The sequence below is a fragment of the Sphaeramia orbicularis genome, chromosome 5 (assembly GCF_902148855.1).
Source record: "Sphaeramia orbicularis chromosome 5, fSphaOr1.1, whole genome shotgun sequence".
Taxonomy (NCBI): domain Eukaryota; kingdom Metazoa; phylum Chordata; class Actinopteri; order Kurtiformes; family Apogonidae; genus Sphaeramia; species Sphaeramia orbicularis.
This window is the reverse complement of record NC_043961.1, coordinates 31,196,565-31,215,732: the sequence shown is the minus strand read 5'-3', so window position 1 is coordinate 31,215,732 and position 19,168 is coordinate 31,196,565. Positions and strand designations below refer to the sequence as shown.

At 36.9% G+C, this 19,168-nt stretch overlaps 1 protein-coding gene across 1 annotated transcript in view; it reads left to right on the top strand.

Moving 5' to 3' along the window:
- The first annotated feature begins 262 nt into the window (after positions 1 to 262).
- Positions 263 to 19,168, top strand: part of prkar2ab (protein kinase, cAMP-dependent, regulatory, type II, alpha, B) — a 22,842-nt gene continuing 3,936 nt past the window's right edge. Inside the window, exons 1-17 of the mRNA XM_030133403.1 lie at positions 263 to 375; positions 470 to 584; positions 4,419 to 4,511; positions 4,598 to 4,725; positions 4,830 to 4,920; positions 5,050 to 5,167; positions 7,370 to 7,446; positions 8,714 to 8,717; positions 10,837 to 11,079; positions 11,177 to 11,212; positions 11,285 to 11,424; positions 14,572 to 14,678; positions 14,761 to 14,914; positions 15,118 to 15,219; positions 15,345 to 15,419; positions 17,798 to 17,863; positions 17,980 to 18,118. Of these exons, the coding sequence (XP_029989263.1) occupies positions 480 to 584; positions 4,419 to 4,511; positions 4,598 to 4,725; positions 4,830 to 4,920; positions 5,050 to 5,167; positions 7,370 to 7,446; positions 8,714 to 8,717; positions 10,837 to 11,079; positions 11,177 to 11,212; positions 11,285 to 11,424; positions 14,572 to 14,678; positions 14,761 to 14,914; positions 15,118 to 15,219; positions 15,345 to 15,419; positions 17,798 to 17,863; positions 17,980 to 18,118 (1,678 nt within the window). The 5' untranslated portion in view covers positions 263 to 375; positions 470 to 479. The remainder of the gene's footprint in view (positions 376 to 469; positions 585 to 4,418; positions 4,512 to 4,597; positions 4,726 to 4,829; positions 4,921 to 5,049; positions 5,168 to 7,369; positions 7,447 to 8,713; positions 8,718 to 10,836; positions 11,080 to 11,176; positions 11,213 to 11,284; positions 11,425 to 14,571; positions 14,679 to 14,760; positions 14,915 to 15,117; positions 15,220 to 15,344; positions 15,420 to 17,797; positions 17,864 to 17,979; positions 18,119 to 19,168) is intronic.

Sequence of the window (19,168 nt, the reverse complement as noted above, 5' to 3'; positions counted from 1 at the left end):
AATTCTTCTTTAAAAATATATTTTAGTGATCAGTTCTTACAAAGCAGACATGTTTTAGATGTATCCGATTTTAGAGAATAAAAAATGATGAAAGCTTATTCTGAATGTTGACATCTGGGTTTGCGTATGTAGTATTGACCTAAGATCAGTATATTATTGATCAGAAAGTCTAATTTTTTTGTCCCTCATAATTAAAACTATTGCGCTTTGGATAAAACTACAGTGACCCATAAAATTTTTAGGTTCTCTTGGTTTCCACCCGGACTCCAAACACAGTCGGACACGGTGCCGGTGTTACAGTCAGGTCGGTCCGGGCTCGGAAGTGGGTGAAAGGTCCGTCAGGTAGGACACATCTCCAACTGTGCGACAGACCAGGTGAGACCTTATTTCTCCGTTTTCCGGTTTGTGTTTGTGTGTCGGTTTGAGGTCGACGTCAGTTTCATCCAGTCGCTGTTGTTGTGTTTTGTAGTGAAGTCAAAATGTCCAAACAGCCGCAGCCGATCAGTCCGCTGAAGAACTTCTTCGCCGGAGGGTTTGGGGGTGTTTGCCTCGTCTTTGCCGGACATCCTCTGGACACCATCAAAGTAAATGTTACTCTTTACACTGTTGGCTTTTTTCTGCACAGACCAACCAGACTGCATGTTGAACCTTTAGAGCCGGTCTGAGATCTGTTTCTGTCAGATGTGAAGCTGGGACACATTCACTGTTTGTGTTATTACAGAAGAAGCATAAAAGCAGTCATTGAGCTGTAGACCTTTGACCCACATTCAGTAAGACAGTGTTAATGTGACTCAGCTCAGAGCCGGAGTCCTCCTGAACTCACCTGAAGCACCTGACACTGTCAGTCACTCTTATTGTATTGGACATTCAGTGGAACACTACACTCATTAAAAATACATGACAGGAGATGGTCCACATACTGAATTACAGCTCCTCAAAACCATAGTGGCCTAACATAATAACACTTGGAAGATCTAACTAATAATTTCGATATGGAGTTTCATTATTTGTACTTTTTTCATTTATAAACCTTTTATTGTCGTAGCACAGCAGGTAGACAATGAAAATGTTTGGTTTCTCCAGTCAGTGATGCAACAAGTACAAATACGAGAAACGGTAAAATAGGAAGAAAAGTATGTAAAAAGCAATACATATATATATATATATATATATATATATATATATATATATATATATATATATATATTTTATTTTTTTTTTTAATGGCTAAAATTTACTTAGGGGGTCAAATGAGTGGCCATTTTTGTAAAAAAAAAAAAAAAAAGTTGTAAGAAATGCATAGAACTATGTTGAAATAATGCTAATACATTTGTGCACAGACTACTGATATTATTTGACAGTGGAAGCTATATTTTCAGAAATATTGGATTTTGAATAGCACGTGTATGTGAAAACTTTTGCTGGTGGACGGACGTGACATTACCCATGATGATCTGGTCAGTACCAGTACTTTATTAGGAATAAACTTATATACTTACTATTGCTAATTATCCTCTTATTCATAAATGTTAGTATTGTGGATCTAAAACAATAACAGCTGACACAAAAACACAAAATGTGGCAGTGGACAGATGTGACATGGTTGTTACTGATCCCATCATACTAATGCTCGGCAGCCATGTCACCGTTTCCACAAATGATCCCTGTGCAAAAACTAGTATCAGAATTATTTATTGTATAGTTTATCATCATACTAAAGAGTAAATAACAATATAGAATTGTTATTTCTTTATATAAATGCTTATTATTAGAAAACTGTTGATTTAAAAAGTGACGTGTGACATTCTTAATGTATGTATTCGCGTAACATAAGCAGGATGGATCAGCACCATACTCCATATTGCAACTTGTAAAAATAAAACGTGATATGTAGTGTATAATCTTGTAAGAAAAATTGGGGAATCTAAAAGAATAGAATATTTGTTTTTCAGGTAAATTTTGTTAAAATATAACTTGGCCATTTGTGACATGAAAATATAGCATTAATTGTGATGAAATTGGACATTTTTGACCTGAAAACATAGTTCATATGACCATCAACATGTTGCAACAGAACTGAAATCCCGTAAATTTGCATAACTTGTATTTACCAACACAAAGTTCCTTTGGGGATTCACTTATATTGATTTCTTATGCACAAAGACATAAATAAGACCTCTAAGCAAATTTTAGTCATTAAGTGCTTTCAGTTACTCGGTACACATTCAGGATGCATTTAGAGTCCTTACAGCCCTAGAACAGAAACAGTTTTTCAGTCTGTTAGTCCTGCCTGTACCTCCAGCCTGAGGACATGAGGTTGACCCAGTGTTCTCCTGGGTGTGTGTCGGGTCAGCAGCAATTTACCTTGCTCTCCTTAGACACTGCTTACTAGTGATGTTGTACAAAGAGGGTATGGGACACCCAGTGATCTTCTGGGCAGCTTTTATGACCCTCTGCAGGTTTTTCCTGTCTGCCACTGAACAGCTTGTATACCAGGCCATGGTGTAACATGTAAAGATGCTCTCTTATGCTGCTGCGGTAGAAGGCCATCAACAGATTCTCTTCTATATGGTTCCTTTTCAGTACGCTTAGGAAGTGGAGTCTCTGTTGGGTCTTTTTCATAGCTGGATTAGATTAGATTATATTAGATTAGATTAGATTAGATTAGATGAGATGAGATTAGATTAGACTTTATCGATCCCACAACAGGGAAATTCAACAATCAAGGTAGCAACAGAATAAAGTGCAAGAAAAAGTGTGCATGCATAAAGATAGTGCAAAAAACAGTGGAGATTATTTGATAAATTTACACTAAAACAAGTATTAATCAATCAATAAAATTTTCTTTATATGGTGCCAAATCATAACAAAAGTTATCTCATGACACTTTACATATCGAGCCGGTCAAAACCAGACTCTCAAATCAATTTACAGAAACCCAACAGAATCCTCCAGGAGCAAACACTTGTGACTGGTGACAGTGGCAAAGGAAAACTTCCTTTTAACAGGCAGAAACCTCGAGCAGACCCAGACTCCTAGAGGATTGCCGTCTGCCTTGACCAGTTAGGGTTAAAGAGAGGGTAAAGGAGGAGAAAAAGAGTGTGTGAGAGAGAGAGAGACTGAGGGAGAGGGGGAAAGGGGGGGGGGGGGGGGGGGGTAGGGGGAGACACATGAATGCAACTGATGCACAGCAAACTGAACTTGAACTGTCAAAAAGTAGATCAGCTGGTGTTAGTATAATTGCCAATAACCAGCCACTTGTTACTTCAATCATAATATAATTACCCTGAAATATGCAACCTGTAAAATGCTTGAAGCTAGCTGAAAGTGACTTGCACATGATCAGGATGGTACCATCTTCTCTGCATTTTGAGCCAGGAATGTGCATGTTTTCAATAACATATGCATAAAATTTATTTAAAAGTTGTGAGGCAGGTTTTAAAAACTGAGAAGAGGTTTCATATATACAGGGTTCCTGTGGGGTCTTAAAAGTCTTAAAAGCCTTGAATTTACAAATCTGCATTTAATACCTTTTAAAAAGTCTTTAAAATGTATTCAATTCGATATGGTAGGTCTTAAGTTTTGTTGCCATAAACTTGTTCTCTGTATTATGTTTAAATGTGTTAAATGTCCAAACTAGAAAGAAACAACATTAGATGACTCAGTTCCACCTGTTCCAACCCAACAATTTATATTGAAATTAGGAACCAATTATCGCTAACTTTGCAGCCCCCGGTGAGACATGATCACAGAATATTCAGTTCTGTGTACAGTATGTGTGTAATATTCAGTCTCTGCTGATGTACATAAATACATTGTCCTACATTCTAGGAGTCACAAATTTTTGCCAGTGTGACTGTGAAATAGGCTGTGAAATGAGCATTAAATTCTGTTCTAAGTAGTCTAAAAAAGTCTTAAATTTAACTTGTAGAAACCTGTAAGAACCCTGTTTATACACTTTCACTGTTGTCATGATTCATAAATGGAGCTGTGATTTGTGCTGCAATGATTTGTTATTTTGAAGAACTTTTAAAGAATTTTAATAATATGCTCGAGCCACTGCTTGTTTTATCTGACAAACTGCTACACTGTTATCACATAAACCAATAAAACTCCAATAGAGATGATGAAACCAAGTATTTTGAGCAGCTGTGAGTTATTTTCTGTATCTTGACTTAGACATGACTCATTTCAGTACAAAGAACAGTTACAGGCATGATTAAAAATAAACGTAGGGAACATTCAAACATATGCATAATGGAAAAGCTTTGATCACCAACATTTGCAGTTTAATTGTTGAAACAGGAAAAGACCTTTCTCTAACTAATGCTGTAAACTTGTCAGTGTATTATTTAGCAACAAGATCCACCCTATTTCCATATAACACAACTAAACCCAACACTTTTTTTTTTTTTCAGGTGCGTTTACAGACTCAGCCTAAACCCAAACCCGGAGAGAGCCCCCTATATGCCGGAACCATCGATTGCTGCAAAAAGACTTTAGCCAAAGAGGTAAGAAAACCAGAAATCACATAGAAAATACTTAGTTTTAAATCTACCCCCACAATGAGGTGTCTTCATATCCATATTTTCTTTAGGGTTTGAAGGGACTCTATAAGGGCATGGCAGCCCCGATCATCGGAGTAACACCCATGTTCGCTGTCTGCTTCTTTGGATTCGGGCTCGGCAAGAAGCTTCAACAGAAGACCCCCGATGACATTCTTACGTAGGTGATTGCTCTGTCACTGCCTGCCCTTCGTCCATTTCTTCTAAATGCTCTGTGGATGATCTGTCGTATGTGCTTCAAACTCTTCCTCTCTCCTCCTGCAGGTATCCTCAGCTGTTTGCAGCGGGCATGTTGTCAGGTGTTTTCACCACGGCCATCATGGCTCCAGGAGAGCGCATCAAATGCCTCCTACAGGTCAGAGCTTTTGTGTTTCTGCAGATATATGGAGTTTAACCCCGTTAGGAAGAGCTGGTATTTCATTAGATTTTTGATTAATCATCAAATCTGCTCCAGCTTCATGTTGCTCTGTGTGTGTTTGGACAGATTCAGGCATCGAGCGGGGAGGTGAAGTATGCAGGACCGATGGATTGTGTCAAACAGCTGTACAGAGAATCCGGCATCAGAGGAATCTACAAAGGAACTGCTCTGACTCTCATGAGAGGTATTTACAAAACCTGATGTCAGAAGTTGTATATCCACTGCCACTATAATATGAACACACATGATAAACACATTACAGAAGAAATGTAATGAGTAAGAAAACAAATTTAATTTCAATTTCCCCATGTGTTTCTACTCAGCAGGTGTATGCTACACTGCAAAAATCAAAATCTTACCAAGTGTATTTTTCTCATTTCTAGTCAAAATATCTCATCACACTTAAATTAAGACCTGTCCATTGACAGATTTTTTTTTTTGCTTAATTCAATATTTTTTGCTTAATTCAAACAAAAAATATATCTGCCAATGGAACAAGTGAAAATTATCTTGGTAAGATTTCTTGAAATAAGATTTTCAAGATCTATTGTCTAAAAATAAGTTCTTATATCTCACTGAAAAGTTACTCTTTAGGTGATTAGGTGTTATTTTAAGTACGATGAGATATTTTGACTAGAAATGAGGAAAATACACGTGGTAAGATTTTGATTTTTGCAGTGTAGACCCAGTCTTGCATAGCTGGACCTACACACTACTACTGCACACACTCCTTTTACGCTGTGTCAGCACCAGAAATAGGTCAAGCACCATCCACTGTTGTCCTTTAATAGGGGAAAAGCTCTCAGGGCTCTTTGGCTCATTGATATTTCTTTAAACAAATCACTTGTCTCAGGCAGCACTAAACACAGGATGTAACAACAGTGTCTTTGCAAAATGATGTCAAGGGAGAAGTTATTTTTTTTAATGGAACATTTATACATGGAGAAGTGATCCGTGGTTTTAAAATGCCCTGTGCCTGAATCAAACTTACCCTTTTCAGCTTGTAGTTGTTTGTATATGTAGTATTTCCACTTAATAGTATTTAAATATGACTTAAATTAATTGTGAAAAAATAGAGTCGTGAAGCTATGTTAAAGATTTGTGACCACTAGAGGGAGTAGTGAGTTACTCTGTCAGTTTGTCATGGTGAGGAAAACTAACACCACATGGCCTTTGACTAAAGTCAGAAAGTGACCAGATGGGATGAGAACCACTAAGAAATAGCTATTAGAGAGAAAAAAAAAGTGGCAGTTATAAAACCTAGAACAATGTTGTTTTCACCACTGGACACAATTAAATTACAAGAATGGAGTTTGATATTCTATTACTATTAATACTATTGACAACACAAACCGTACAGAAAACAGAGGTGATTTGTGTTTTTTACTGTTGGTTGAATTCATACCAAATTAGGTTTATAGATTGCCAATGACCCAGAATAGATGTCATTACATTTTGGGAAAAATTGAGCAAAGTTTAAATTTTTTATGAATTTTTCAAATCTTTTTTTCCCCCTTTTACTGATAATGGGAGAAATTTCAAACGTCTGTAGCAGCAAAACTATTGGTTGAATTCATATCAAATTAGGTTTATAGATTGCCAGTGACCCAGAATAGATGTGATTACGTTTTGGGAAAGGTAGGTCAAAGTTAAAATTTTTTTATGAATTTTTAAACTATTTTTTCTTCTCCCATTTGCATATAATGGGTGAAATTTCACATGTCTATAAAAACATCAATTTTGTTTCAATTTACTTCAGACTTGGCACATATATAGAGGCAATTGATATGCTGACATCAGCACATGCGTAGACATGATGACATCAGCTGGATCGATGCCAAAACAAGCTACAATAAGTGCGAGGGGTGGGGTTTGTTGTGCCTGGCACCACTTGTTAGTTGTGTCTTTGTTTACTTTCCAGTAGGTCCCACTGTCTCCACCAAATGCATCTTTCTTACAAAAACAAAATTGCACATCAGGGTTTCCAGGAGTTTTTATGTCTTAAAAACAAGTTTTACAGGTCTTAACATTGATTGCTGTTTGACCTCCTGGTAAGAAATTTGTCAAATTAGTTGTTTTGGGTATATATAAAACTAAAATGAAAAAAAAGCTACCAGCAAATGGCTGTCATTACTCAGCATTGTTTTGTATTCATATCAAGAACAGAGTTTTTAATTTTGTTGATCTCAAGAAGATCTTAATTTTAAATTTTGAAACCTACAGAAACCCTGACATAAAATATTCAGTATAATATATGTAGACTGATCAGATTAATATTGTAATTCATCTTTTATGTTTAAAGAATATGTTCACAATGCATACTGATGAATTAAACTGTTTTACATTTCATTGTTTTCCAACTAAAGTGACTGATTTTGTTTGTCAGACGTGCCAGCCAGTGGGATGTACTTCATGTCCTACGAGTGTTTGAAGAACCTCCTCACACCAGCAGGGAAAAGGTGGGTATTTGTTCTTTGCCACTGTATTTTATTGGTGTCATATTGTGAAATGAGCTCTGAGTTTTTGGTCTGTTCTTCTCTGCAGCCATAATGATCTCAGCATTCCCAGCGTCCTGTTTGCCGGAGGAATGGCCGGGATCTGTAACTGGGCCGTTGCAATTCCACCCGATGTCCTGAAGTCTCGTTTCCAAACAGGTTTGATTTGCATTGTGCAGCACACATCCAGTATTTACCACAGATTAAAACCTCAGTCTCACTCCTGTTTGTTTTACTAAATGCAGTTGGACAGCATACCACTGTTTCAGTTCCTGTAGTCTGTCTTCATTCATATGAAGTAAAGGTTTTATTGAGTTGAGTCAGAAGGTGGATGGTTTTTCCTGCTGTCTAATTATGATTTGGTTTAACTGCACTGACTTCTAAACGACTTCTAAAAAGTCCACAGAAATCCACTGCAGGAATGGTTTGACTCTTTAGAGGTCACATCATTTAATACCAAGTCAGTGACAGTTGGACTTTTGCTTGTCAAATCTCTATCCATTAAATCTATTCCAGTATTTGATGGATTACTCACATAAGTTTTGTTTATTTGTGTCTGATTTTCCTGTTGTATTTCTTTCCTCAGCTCCTGAAGGAAAGTATCCCAATGGTTTTCGGGACGTCCTGCGTGAGCTGATCAGAGAGGAAGGCATCGGTTCTCTGTACAAAGGCTTCAACGCTGTCATGCTTAGAGCTTTTCCTGCAAACGCAGTGAGTTTACTTTGTTTTCTTCAATTTAATGACATTGAACAGTTCCAAGAGGATTCGGTCACAATGACATTTATGTTTTGTTTTTTTATTTTGATATTTTGATTCTATTTTATTTTTACAAAGACTTTGGATTTCAGTTTTTCATTTGTACTCCACACATTCTATGAAAACAGTAAAAGAGATGGAGTTTGTGACAGGAGTCATTCAGGGACATCAGTATAAGACACTTATTCAGAACTATATGAAGCTCTGAATGCGTTAAACCTGGTGGTTTTGTTCTGTTTTTACCATACAATATAGAGTCACCAAAAACAGCAGTATCTGTTTTAGTATGAGCTATATTTAAAATACTTTTTCCACTTTTTCTTTCCGTTTAGTCTTTTTCCACAGGGAATGTCTCTTTCACCGATAGAAAGTGCACATCTCCACCCTGTGTTTCCGTGTCGTTGTGGTGTTTTAATACATTTTTTCAGATCCAAACAGGCAGCTGTTTTTACAGGGTAAAGTCAATGCCTCCATTTGAGTCCAGTGACCCTAAACAGAACTATAAAATGGGTTCAGGTTGAACCCAGTGATTTGCAGAAACTGACTGAAGGACGAGTGGACTGAACTCATCTGATAAGAGGTGGCACCATGCATTTTTCTTTCCTTCCATCTTGTAAATACAATTTAATGATACGGAGTCATGCTCTGGATAACTATTAAAGTACAAGTTATTATGAAGGTGTGGAGGAAGAGGAGAGTTGAGGTGTTTTGACCTGTAAAATTCTAATTTTTACATATTTGAAGATTTTGAGGCGCATTATCACCAACATTGATGGTGACAATGTTTTAATGTTGAGAATGACTCTAAAGAATTCATTTCCTTGTTTTAGGTTTTATTTAGTTTGAGTGTTTTAGTTTTTACATATATTATGATGGAATTTCTTAGATACTCAAAAAGGTATGATGATATGAAAATAAACATGACATCCAATACAGTATAATTTACAAAATCATGTATTAAATGTCCTGTGTTGTGTAAAGGCAGCTTAAACAAGAGGGAAATAAAAATCAATCTGATTTTATTAAAAGTTCTGTTTCATTTTGGTTCATATACAGTGGGGGGTTTTTTGGTTTTTTTTTTTTTTGGTTTTTATGTTTTTTGTATTTTTTTTGTTGTTTTGTTTTAAAGTGTCCTTTTTTTGCACTTAAAAAAATTATTTATTCATTTAGTTTTTATTTTTTCATTATTGCGCATGTCCCCAACATCAAGACTGATTTTTACCCTATATGGATACAGGAATAATGCATAGATAAGACAATCCTTTAGTATGAAGAGCGGTGCATGTCACATGACAAATGTAGCAATGTGAAAGACGAAACAGACGAGAGTGACTCGACCTCAGAGAAAAGGTGTCGTTTGTTTAATCAAAGGAAATGATACTCACAAGGGCAATGTGAGGCTCAGTAGATTTCCAGCCAGTAGAAACAGTAGAACTTGTACTTTTACTTGAGTAGCGAAGGTTCTTCTGTCACGTCTGATACTATCAACCTTTGTCTTTTTCAGGCTTGTTTCTTAGGTTTTGAACTTGCGATGAAGTTCCTAAACTGGGTGGCACCGAACCTGTGATGAAGGCCCAGCATCAGCTCACGTGTAAACTCCCAGGAATAGGACTTTGTAACACAACAATTATGTGTTTAGTAGTACACACACAAACACACAGATTAAGCCTAATCTAAAGAGATTTTAATGATTTTACAAACAAATGCTTTTGTTTTGGTTCATGTGGATACTAAGTAGATCATTCAGACCTGCTGATAATTCAGTGCAGAAATGTGACGACTCTTTATTGGTGCCAGTGCACACACACAAACACGCTTCAACACACACACAGACGGTCGAATGTTCTCACTCCTGCTTTACATGCTTTCTGATTTTTTTTTTTTTTCATTGTGTTTTTTAATTATAAGATAAGGAGTGACCTGAACATGCTGTGCCTTACCTTTTGTTATCTGCGAGCAGATGCACATATCAGGGAAAAGGTGCATTTTGTTATACTGTGTGTGTTCAGTCTGACAGCAATACACGCCTTCCTGTTGGGTCGCACTCCTCTCAGTGACCAGTGATACTTTGCATCTGTTTGTTTGATTAATGTGAAATTACGAGAACAGTAATTAACATTTACATGAATGTGAGCATGTATAGAAGTAAAGCTGAGCAGAATCTGTATTTAGAGACTAATGTGCACATTTTTTAAGCAGATATGTCTTCAATATGTTTCTGTAATGATGTATCAAGTCTGACTTCCAAGATAAACATCGCAAACAGTCCTCTGTGTGTTGTTTCTCTGTTGGGTCATCAAGTTCAGAGGTATAATCCATCCGACAGCCTGTAATTACATGTGCAGTGAAAAGTGCCGGTCAATACTTTCCAACAGGCTGCTTTCAATAAAAAACAATCAATAAGCTGCTCAATGTGAAAGCAGCTGGGAGAAGAGGAGGATGCTGTGATAGATGTTTCCCAAATTTGTGGCATGTTCTGAAAGCTGAGACTAAATGTTCTGGGTGTAAATTAACTGATCTACCTTTAAAGATTTGTGAGGATGCAGTTGTTTTAGAGGAACGTTCGACTTTTTCCTCCTCTGAACCTGAATGATGAGTAAAGCTGAGATTCCGGTGGGTTTAAAGGAGCTTCTGCAGGGGTACGCTGTGGAGGTACTTCGCCACAGGCCTGCAAACCTGGCTGAATTTGCAGTGCAGCATTTCACTTCTGTTCTGGAGAAGCAAAAACAGAATCAGCGGATCAAGAAACGAAGCAAACCTGCAAAGAAAGGAGTCACTTTTGAAACTAATTCGAACAAACCTAAAAAAGATGAAGAGGAGGAAGAGAAGGAGGAGGACACTGTTAGTGAGTGTTAAAGAGATTTTCTTTCTCCTGCTGATTTAATTTTAGTTTATCATGATATTTAGTAGATGGATGTAACTCCCCACTGTTGTCTCTGCAGAGTGCACCACTGGTAAATACAACCGCAGAGTTTCAGGTCAGTAACGGAACATTAAGTAATTTTGACATAACTCTAGTCCAGTATTTGACCCTGTTTGTCCTGCTGTAGTCTGTGCAGAGGCGTACAACCCTGATGATGATGAGGACGGTGACTCAGAGCCACGGGTTGTGCATCCCAAAACAGATGAGCAGCGTCGCAGGCTTCAGGACGCCTGCAAAGATATTTTACTGTTCAAGACTTTAGAGCAGGTACAGAAACATTCACAGAGGTGGAAACATCTAGTCATAATCATTATGTTGTTCTTCCTTTTCTATTTTTTTCTTATAGGTTATAATGAAAACGTAAGAAACAGGACTTTAACTAGGGGAACAATGTAATAGTTTTACTGAGATGCAACAAACACTGACTGTTGTGGTTTATGTAAATAGATTTGATCACTGTTGTAATTAAAATATGTTGAGGTCTGTTGTAGTTTTTAGTCACGTTCTCAGTTCTTAAAGTCATGTCAAAATATGTGAGGTATGTTGTGAATTTGCAAAAAGTCGTGAAGATGACACAAATAAACACACAAACAGAATGAAAGAAGTGACCCAAACACAGGATGTAAAAGAGGACAAAAGAATAAGTGTTTGATACTCAACATTTCCCATCATTGTTCAGACAAAACCTACAACCACAGGCTGATGTGTTTCACTATAGCACTTTATAATAAGGTACAAATATACACTCACGCTCTGTTAAAAGTGGAAACACCATCTTTTTTTTTTTCCATCAGTCAGTCTCATCTCAGCCTTTTATTATTGTTTAGAGACACACGCATGTTCTGTTGTTTATATGTAGCAACTTAGGTAATTTAATGTTAGGAAGATTTATTTTGACAGAACAAATGTGTAAAAAAATTAACAGATATTCATGAAAAAATCTTTACTGTCATCAAATTATTGCTTCAATCACTCAACTGTAGATGCTGGTAAAAGGTTTTGCAATGACACAAACTGACTCTTTGCATAAATGTGATTTATTTGCCAATAAAATGTTTATAATTTTTCTTTAATGTGCCCAGGAAACACATGGAAAAAATCTACAAAAATTGTTTCACTGCACAAATTTCTATTCACAGCAGGTTTGAAGACCATTTTAACTGTATGTAGGTTAAATATCCTGTAGACCCTGGTTTAGTGCATTGATGCATGAAAAACAGCATTGACACAGGTCAGTAAATAAGGCATTTATGCACGTTCTGTGTTTATTGTTCCAAACATTTTCATGTTGCTGCCAATGGTCAGAAGAACCACAGATTGCTTCTACTTAGTGAAATATAGAGCATAAACAAGATACACGTAGTGTTTGTTACTGCTGAACTCGTGCTGTAAATATTTTCCTCTAATGATAATTTTGATTTTTGATTCTTACGTGATTTTTACAATATCATTGTGCACAACTCAGGATCAGCCAGGATTATGGTGTATGAGCACATTGCCCTTGTTAGTAATTTAGTAGTGGTTTTAAGGATGGATTTTAAGATCAGTTACTTTTAAAACTCCTCATTATTAGTTTTTGTGAGCAACAGGAATTCATGACACATTGGTTACGTTATGTGCTAAATCATCAATAGTCATGCATTAGTGAAGTATATGATTTTATACCATTATTATAAAGTGGTACCAGTATTTATAGTGTTATGCTTTTATGCCTCATGTATATACACCAATCAGCCATAACATTTTAACCACTGAAAGGTTGTATTATTTTAGATTATCGCATTCCAATGGGACCTGTCAGTGCGTCCCATTGAAGTTGATGTGTTAGAAACAGTAGAATGGGTAAGAGTATGGATCTGAGCAACTTGACAAGGGAAAAATTATGACAGTTAAATTATTGTCTGAGAGCATCTCCAGATCTTCTTGTTGTTTCCCAATGTAACATGATTCTGCCAAAAGCATCTAAAGAACAACCACATCCTAACCAATCCAGCATCTATGGGAGCAGAACATTATCATCACCTGCCTAACAAGGTTATAATAGTTTTGGATTTTTCATTATAGTTTATTTTTATTTAGTTTTTACTTTTTTTCCCCCTCTAATTCACTTTTAATTTGTTTATAGAGCAGGTTTGCTAGTTTTTATTAGTTTTCATTTTTTTTCTAAATGCTTAGTTTTAGTTTAGTTCTTGTATTAGATTTAGTTTTTTTTTAATGACTTTTCTCTTCCTCGCCGTCAAATTCAAATAAATCCCAGACAGGACTCTGCTGCTTTCTCTCAAATTTAGTCTCCATGTTTCCAGGTAGAGTGGGGACCAGAAGACGACTCTAAACAACAAGTGGCAGCAAGTGACGGACCATGACGTACCGTATCTTGCCAGCAGCTAAACCTGCTCAAGTGAAATAAATCAATTTCATATCAGTCCAACACTGACAAAGATGAAAACGAAGGGAATTTTATCCATAATTTTTATATATTTTAGTTAGTTTTGTAAGCACACAATACAGTTTCAGTTATCATTTTTTCTTTTAATTATAGTTTTTATTTATTTCAGTTAATGAAAATGTTTTTTCAATTCTAGTTGTCGTCATGTCATAAGTTTTTGTTAACGATAATAACCTTGCTGCCTTATATTGTGTAGGTTCCCCTTTTTCCACAAAACCAGCTCTGACCTGAGGTCTAGACTCCACCAGACCTCTGAAAGTGTGCTGTTGTATCTGGACCAAGACGTTAGCATCAGATCCCTGAAGTCCTGGAAGTAGAAAGGTGGACCTCCATGGATCAGATTTAGTTGTCCAACACCTCCCACAGATGATCAATAGACCTGAGACTGGGATGTCCTTCCGTAGTCCATTTTTCGTCGGTACTAACCACTGCAGACCAGGAACAAACAACAAGACCTGCAGTTGTGGAGATGCTCTGACCCACTCATCACCGTTATAATAGCATCGCTGGTCAAACTTGCTCAGTTCATGATGTTCTTTTTGCTGCTTCCAACACATCAGCTTCCAGGACTAAATGTTCATTTGCCGCCTAATGTATCCAACCCAGTGAAACATACCATTGTTATGAAATAATCAATACTATTACTATTTCTTTCAGTGGTCAGAATGTCATTGGTGATAGTTTGTTATTGTCTACTCGAAACTGCAAAAAGTAAGAAAAAACTAAGCCTATTGATCATGAACACCTCAAACCTGTGAATGTTCTCATTTTCTAATTTGTAGATATATTTTCTTTGTGTATTTTGGACTGTCACACATTATCAACATCATCTCTAAGAAATGCCAGTGTTTTTAATGTTTCATCCAGAAAAAGATTATTGATTAAATATTGAAGATTAATGATAATATTGACCCTAAACTCTTGGAGAATTCAGGTTTCTCCAACATTGTGAGTTAAATGTCCAACAGGAGCAGTTCTCAGAGGTTTTGGATGGCATGTTTGAGGTGTTGGTCAAACCACAGGAGCACATCATCGACCAGGGAGACGATGGAGATAACTTCTACGTGATAGAAAAGTGAGACAACCCTTCTTAATGACGTACCACCAACACCCCGTCAGTCTTATAACAACATCTCCTTTGTCCTGTTCTGTTCCAGGGGTGTGTATGACATTCTGGTGCTGAAGGACGGGGTCAATTTGTGTGTTGGAAAGTACAACAATAAGGGTAGCTTTGGTGAGTTGGCGCTGATGTACAACACACCCCGAGCAGCTACAATCATCGCCACTGAGGAGGGTGCACTGTGGGGTCTGGTGAGTCTGAGCTGGAATGAAATCACACAACCTGAGGGAGGCAAAAAACATGGTACCAATAAAAAAATAAAAAAAAAACCCAGAGTAGACTGGGACTAAGTATTTGGACGTAACACTGTGACAACATTTTATTTTTAGTATTTTTTTTAACTACTTGTCAGCTCTGGCAGATCAAATTAAAGCAGCAGTTGCTTCTCTTTCAGGATAGAGCCACTTTTCATAGGCTGATAGTGAAAAATAACGCAAAGAAGAGGAGGATGTATGAGACCTTTATCGAATCTGTGCCTCTTCTGAATTCTCTGGAGGTTTGTCACACAAACACAACCTCTGTACAAATCAATACTAATGAACTAAATTGTTCATTTCATGCTTTTCTTTGTACTTCAGTCTGCAGTGTGTTCTCTTTGTGACTGTATTTCCTTTTCATTAGCTCTCTGAGAGGATGAAGATTGTAGATGTTCTGGGAGCACGAGTGTTCAAAGATGGAGAGTGCATTATAACACAGGTGAGCTGTTTGCACTGGAGCAAATAAAATCAGATTTTAAGTGAAATGTTGCAAATACAGGCACTAAATGTGACCTATTGACATCCTAAGCCAGGGGTCAGTGACTTTTTTGGCCTGCAAGTAAAAAAAAAAAAAAAAAAATCAATCTGGAGCCACAACAATATCATTCATGTATTTTATCTCAATCAACTACCTATATTATAAAAGCCAAGTGGCCTTTGTGTGTGTGCGTGTGTGTGTGTGCGTTCGGGGATTCACACAAAATCCGGAAAGAGCTAACTGCTGCAGTTTGGCATACTTATGTATTTTTGGTCAAGGAACAGACTAGCGTAAATGACAAGTTGACAGGACCAATATTTTGGTAGATATTAGTAATTTTGGAATACAGTAGACTTATAATCACATTACTATGGCCACAACGCTTTGGCAGTGACTGCTAGAGAAATGCGGTACAGCATGCACGAATACACAACAGCATAAAAACTACCACATCTAGAACCTGTGGATCCCCACTGGTCAACGTAAAGAATATGTGTAGAGTAAATCAGTGTTTTGGTGCCATTATGAAACTGTAGAACTACCCTCAAGGGAACAGTGACTATCAACTAATCTGTATCAGGATGATACTGATAATAACAAAAAAAGAAAACTGGTTAGTTGTTTTGTGGAGTAAGGATCTACTGACATGTAAATGAATGTCCTTAGTGTCATATATTAAAAGTCAGTCTAGTTTGAAAATAATTAAATTATAATCTGCTTTGCTGATAACTAGATAATGAAATGTAACATCATTTATTAGTGTACAGTAGGGATGTAACGATTACCGGTATAACGATAAACCGCGGTAAAATTCCTGACGGTTAGTATTACCGTTTAAATTCTAATTATCATGATAACCATGTTTGATTATTGCACTTTGAAAAGTCACAGTACTGCACATTTCCTGGATCACTGTGCTACTTATTTACATTTATTTTTATTCATTTTCTTGCCAATTTTGGTCAGTTTTTATTCATTTTATCTCATTTTTTGTTCATTTTCATTGATTTTGCTACTTATGTTTGTGCATTTTTGTCCAATTTGTTCCGTATTTTGTTCATTTGTTGCTTATATTCAACATTTTTATTAAGTTTGTTTACATCTAGCTAGCTAGAATGATGAAAAAGAAACTAAAACAACTCAAACTTGATCTGGAAAATGGTCAAACAATGGCCATATGGGGCCATCTTTAGTAAAGTAAGTAAAGTAAAGTAAATTTTATTTATAGAGCACTTTTCACAGACAGAGTCACAAAGTGCTTTATCAATTCAAATCAGAATCAAATTAAGTTTACAGAGACCCAACAGAATCCTTCAGGGGCAAACACTTGTGATTGGTGACAGTGGCGAGGAAAAACTTCCCTTTAACGGGCAGAAACCTCGAGCAGACCCAGACTCCTGAAGGATGGCTGTCTGCCTTGACCAGTTGGGGTTAAAGAGAGAGAGAGAGAGTAAAGGAGGAGAAAAGAGAGAGCGATAGAGATATAGAGAGACTGGGGGGGGGGGTGACACATGGAGTACGTTATGATGAATACATAGAGTGTAATCAGTCTGTGGTGGTCCTGGGTCAGGTGGGAGACTAAAAAGCCTTTTTGAACAGGAGGGTTTTGAGGTGTTTCTTAAAGCTCTCTACAGAGTCCATGGACCGTAGGTGTAGAGGCAGGTCATTCCATAGACGTGGTGCCACAGCTTTAAAAGACCTGTCACCGCGTGTGCTAAAACAGGTCCGTGGAACCATCAGCAGGTACTGATGGTCTTTATTGCACATTTGTATGTTTGATGTTTACATGTTAATATTTGAACGTTTCTGCCAACAAAAAGTACATTGTGCCTATTATTTTACTTTATCATTATTATTATTATTATTTTCAAAATACAACTTGGTTACATTATTTCAGTGTGTGTATAAGTATAAATACTGCGATAATAATGATAACCGTGATAGTTTTGGTCACAATAACCATGATATGAAATTTTCATATCGTTACATCCCTACTATACAGTCTACATTTTTATAACTGCATTATATTAGAATATAACGGTTGCAACAATGGTTGAAAAAAAAGTGTAAAAACCGCTGTTGAATGTATGATGCAGCGGAAAAGCTGACAAACTGCCTTTTTCCTGAATTATTTTAATGTATTGAAAGGATTATTTGTTCAAAAGTTATTCATCAATATAGATCAGTAGAAGCGTTTGGTTGCTGGCAGCTGTTTAGGTCTATAAGGGTTAATGTGGTCAGTAAAGTATCCTCTGAGGAGGCACTGAACCACATTTAGTGCCTGTTTGTATCCATTAAGATGTTCGACTTTGCAGACATGACCTTACTGTGTTTTACAGGGAGACAAGGCTGATTGTTTTTACATTGTGGAATCAGGAGAGGTGAAAATCCTGATAAAAAGTAAAGTAAGTACAATGCACAAGTAGTTCACTCACATAATAATATGAAGTCTAAATATTTTACTAGAAGTGCTTAAACTGTAGATGCAGTTGTAATGTAATGTACTGAATCCCTGTTCCAGACAAAGGCCGGTCAGCAGGACAACACAGAGGTGGAGGTGGCTCGCTGCTCCAGAGGCCAGTATTTCGGGGAGTTGGCTCTGGTCACCAACAAACCTCGCGCAGCGTCAGTGTACGCTGTGGGAGAAACCAAATGCTTAGGCAAGTCAACGACAGAACACTGTGTCTCAGTGGTTTCAGCAGTAGTTTCCTAAAATAGTAAATCAGGGACATCTGGTATTTCAGCTATGAGTTACAGAGCAGTGGGTTCAACAGTGTCAAACATTTTTCATAAAATTCAATCTTTGAAAATATGTTCCGACGCATCATTTACCCTAAATATCACAATGAGATTGTCTAGAATAGTGTTTTTCAACAGGGGTGGTACTGACCCCCAGGGGGTGTTGGGACACCACTGGGGGGCGTTTGGAACGAGAAAGCTGAGAGGGGGGTGCTGAGACAGAAATGGGGCACGTTGGTTTGTATAAGTATCGATATCCACCAGCATGTTATATCAATGGGGACAAAAGGTATGTCCCTGCGGTACCAACCAAGGTAACCCCCCCAACCCTACACAATTTTTTTGATGGGGGGTGTCAGAAGACTCAAGATGATGTAAAGTGGCATTTGTTCAAAAAAGGTTGAGAAACAATAGTGTAGAAGAAAATATACACATTTTCACGTGATTCAGAGCATAATACTCTAATGATAAACTGATTGAACTGTGGGCTTTTTAACCAAAAGAATATGAATAAAATGAACAATAATAATATTAATAACACTAGTTTACAAGTAAAATTCCTCCAGAATAAAATTACTGAAACTGATCCAAGTTTGAGTCACTAATAAAGAAAAATTAAGTCAAAAATGCTGGTTGGCTGTAGTTTCTAAGATACAGTCTTTGGTCAAAATGTGAAATTCTGAGAATTAATGAGACAGTGGGTTTTATTCCAAAGGAATGTTTGTCAGAGTTACTAGATCTGCTTCAAAACACTGTCTGCACATCACAAGACTTTCACTTTACGGATTATTTTTGGTGGAAGATTTAGAAATCATTTATATAAATGTATGTACATAAACCAATATATATGTGTAATAACACTTTATCATATACAGTGAAAACATCAGTGAACCAGCACTTTTAGCATTTTTTTCTGATTCTTCTTATTAAAGTAAGATGTAGCAGTTTTACTCTCCGAGGCAGTCAATTTC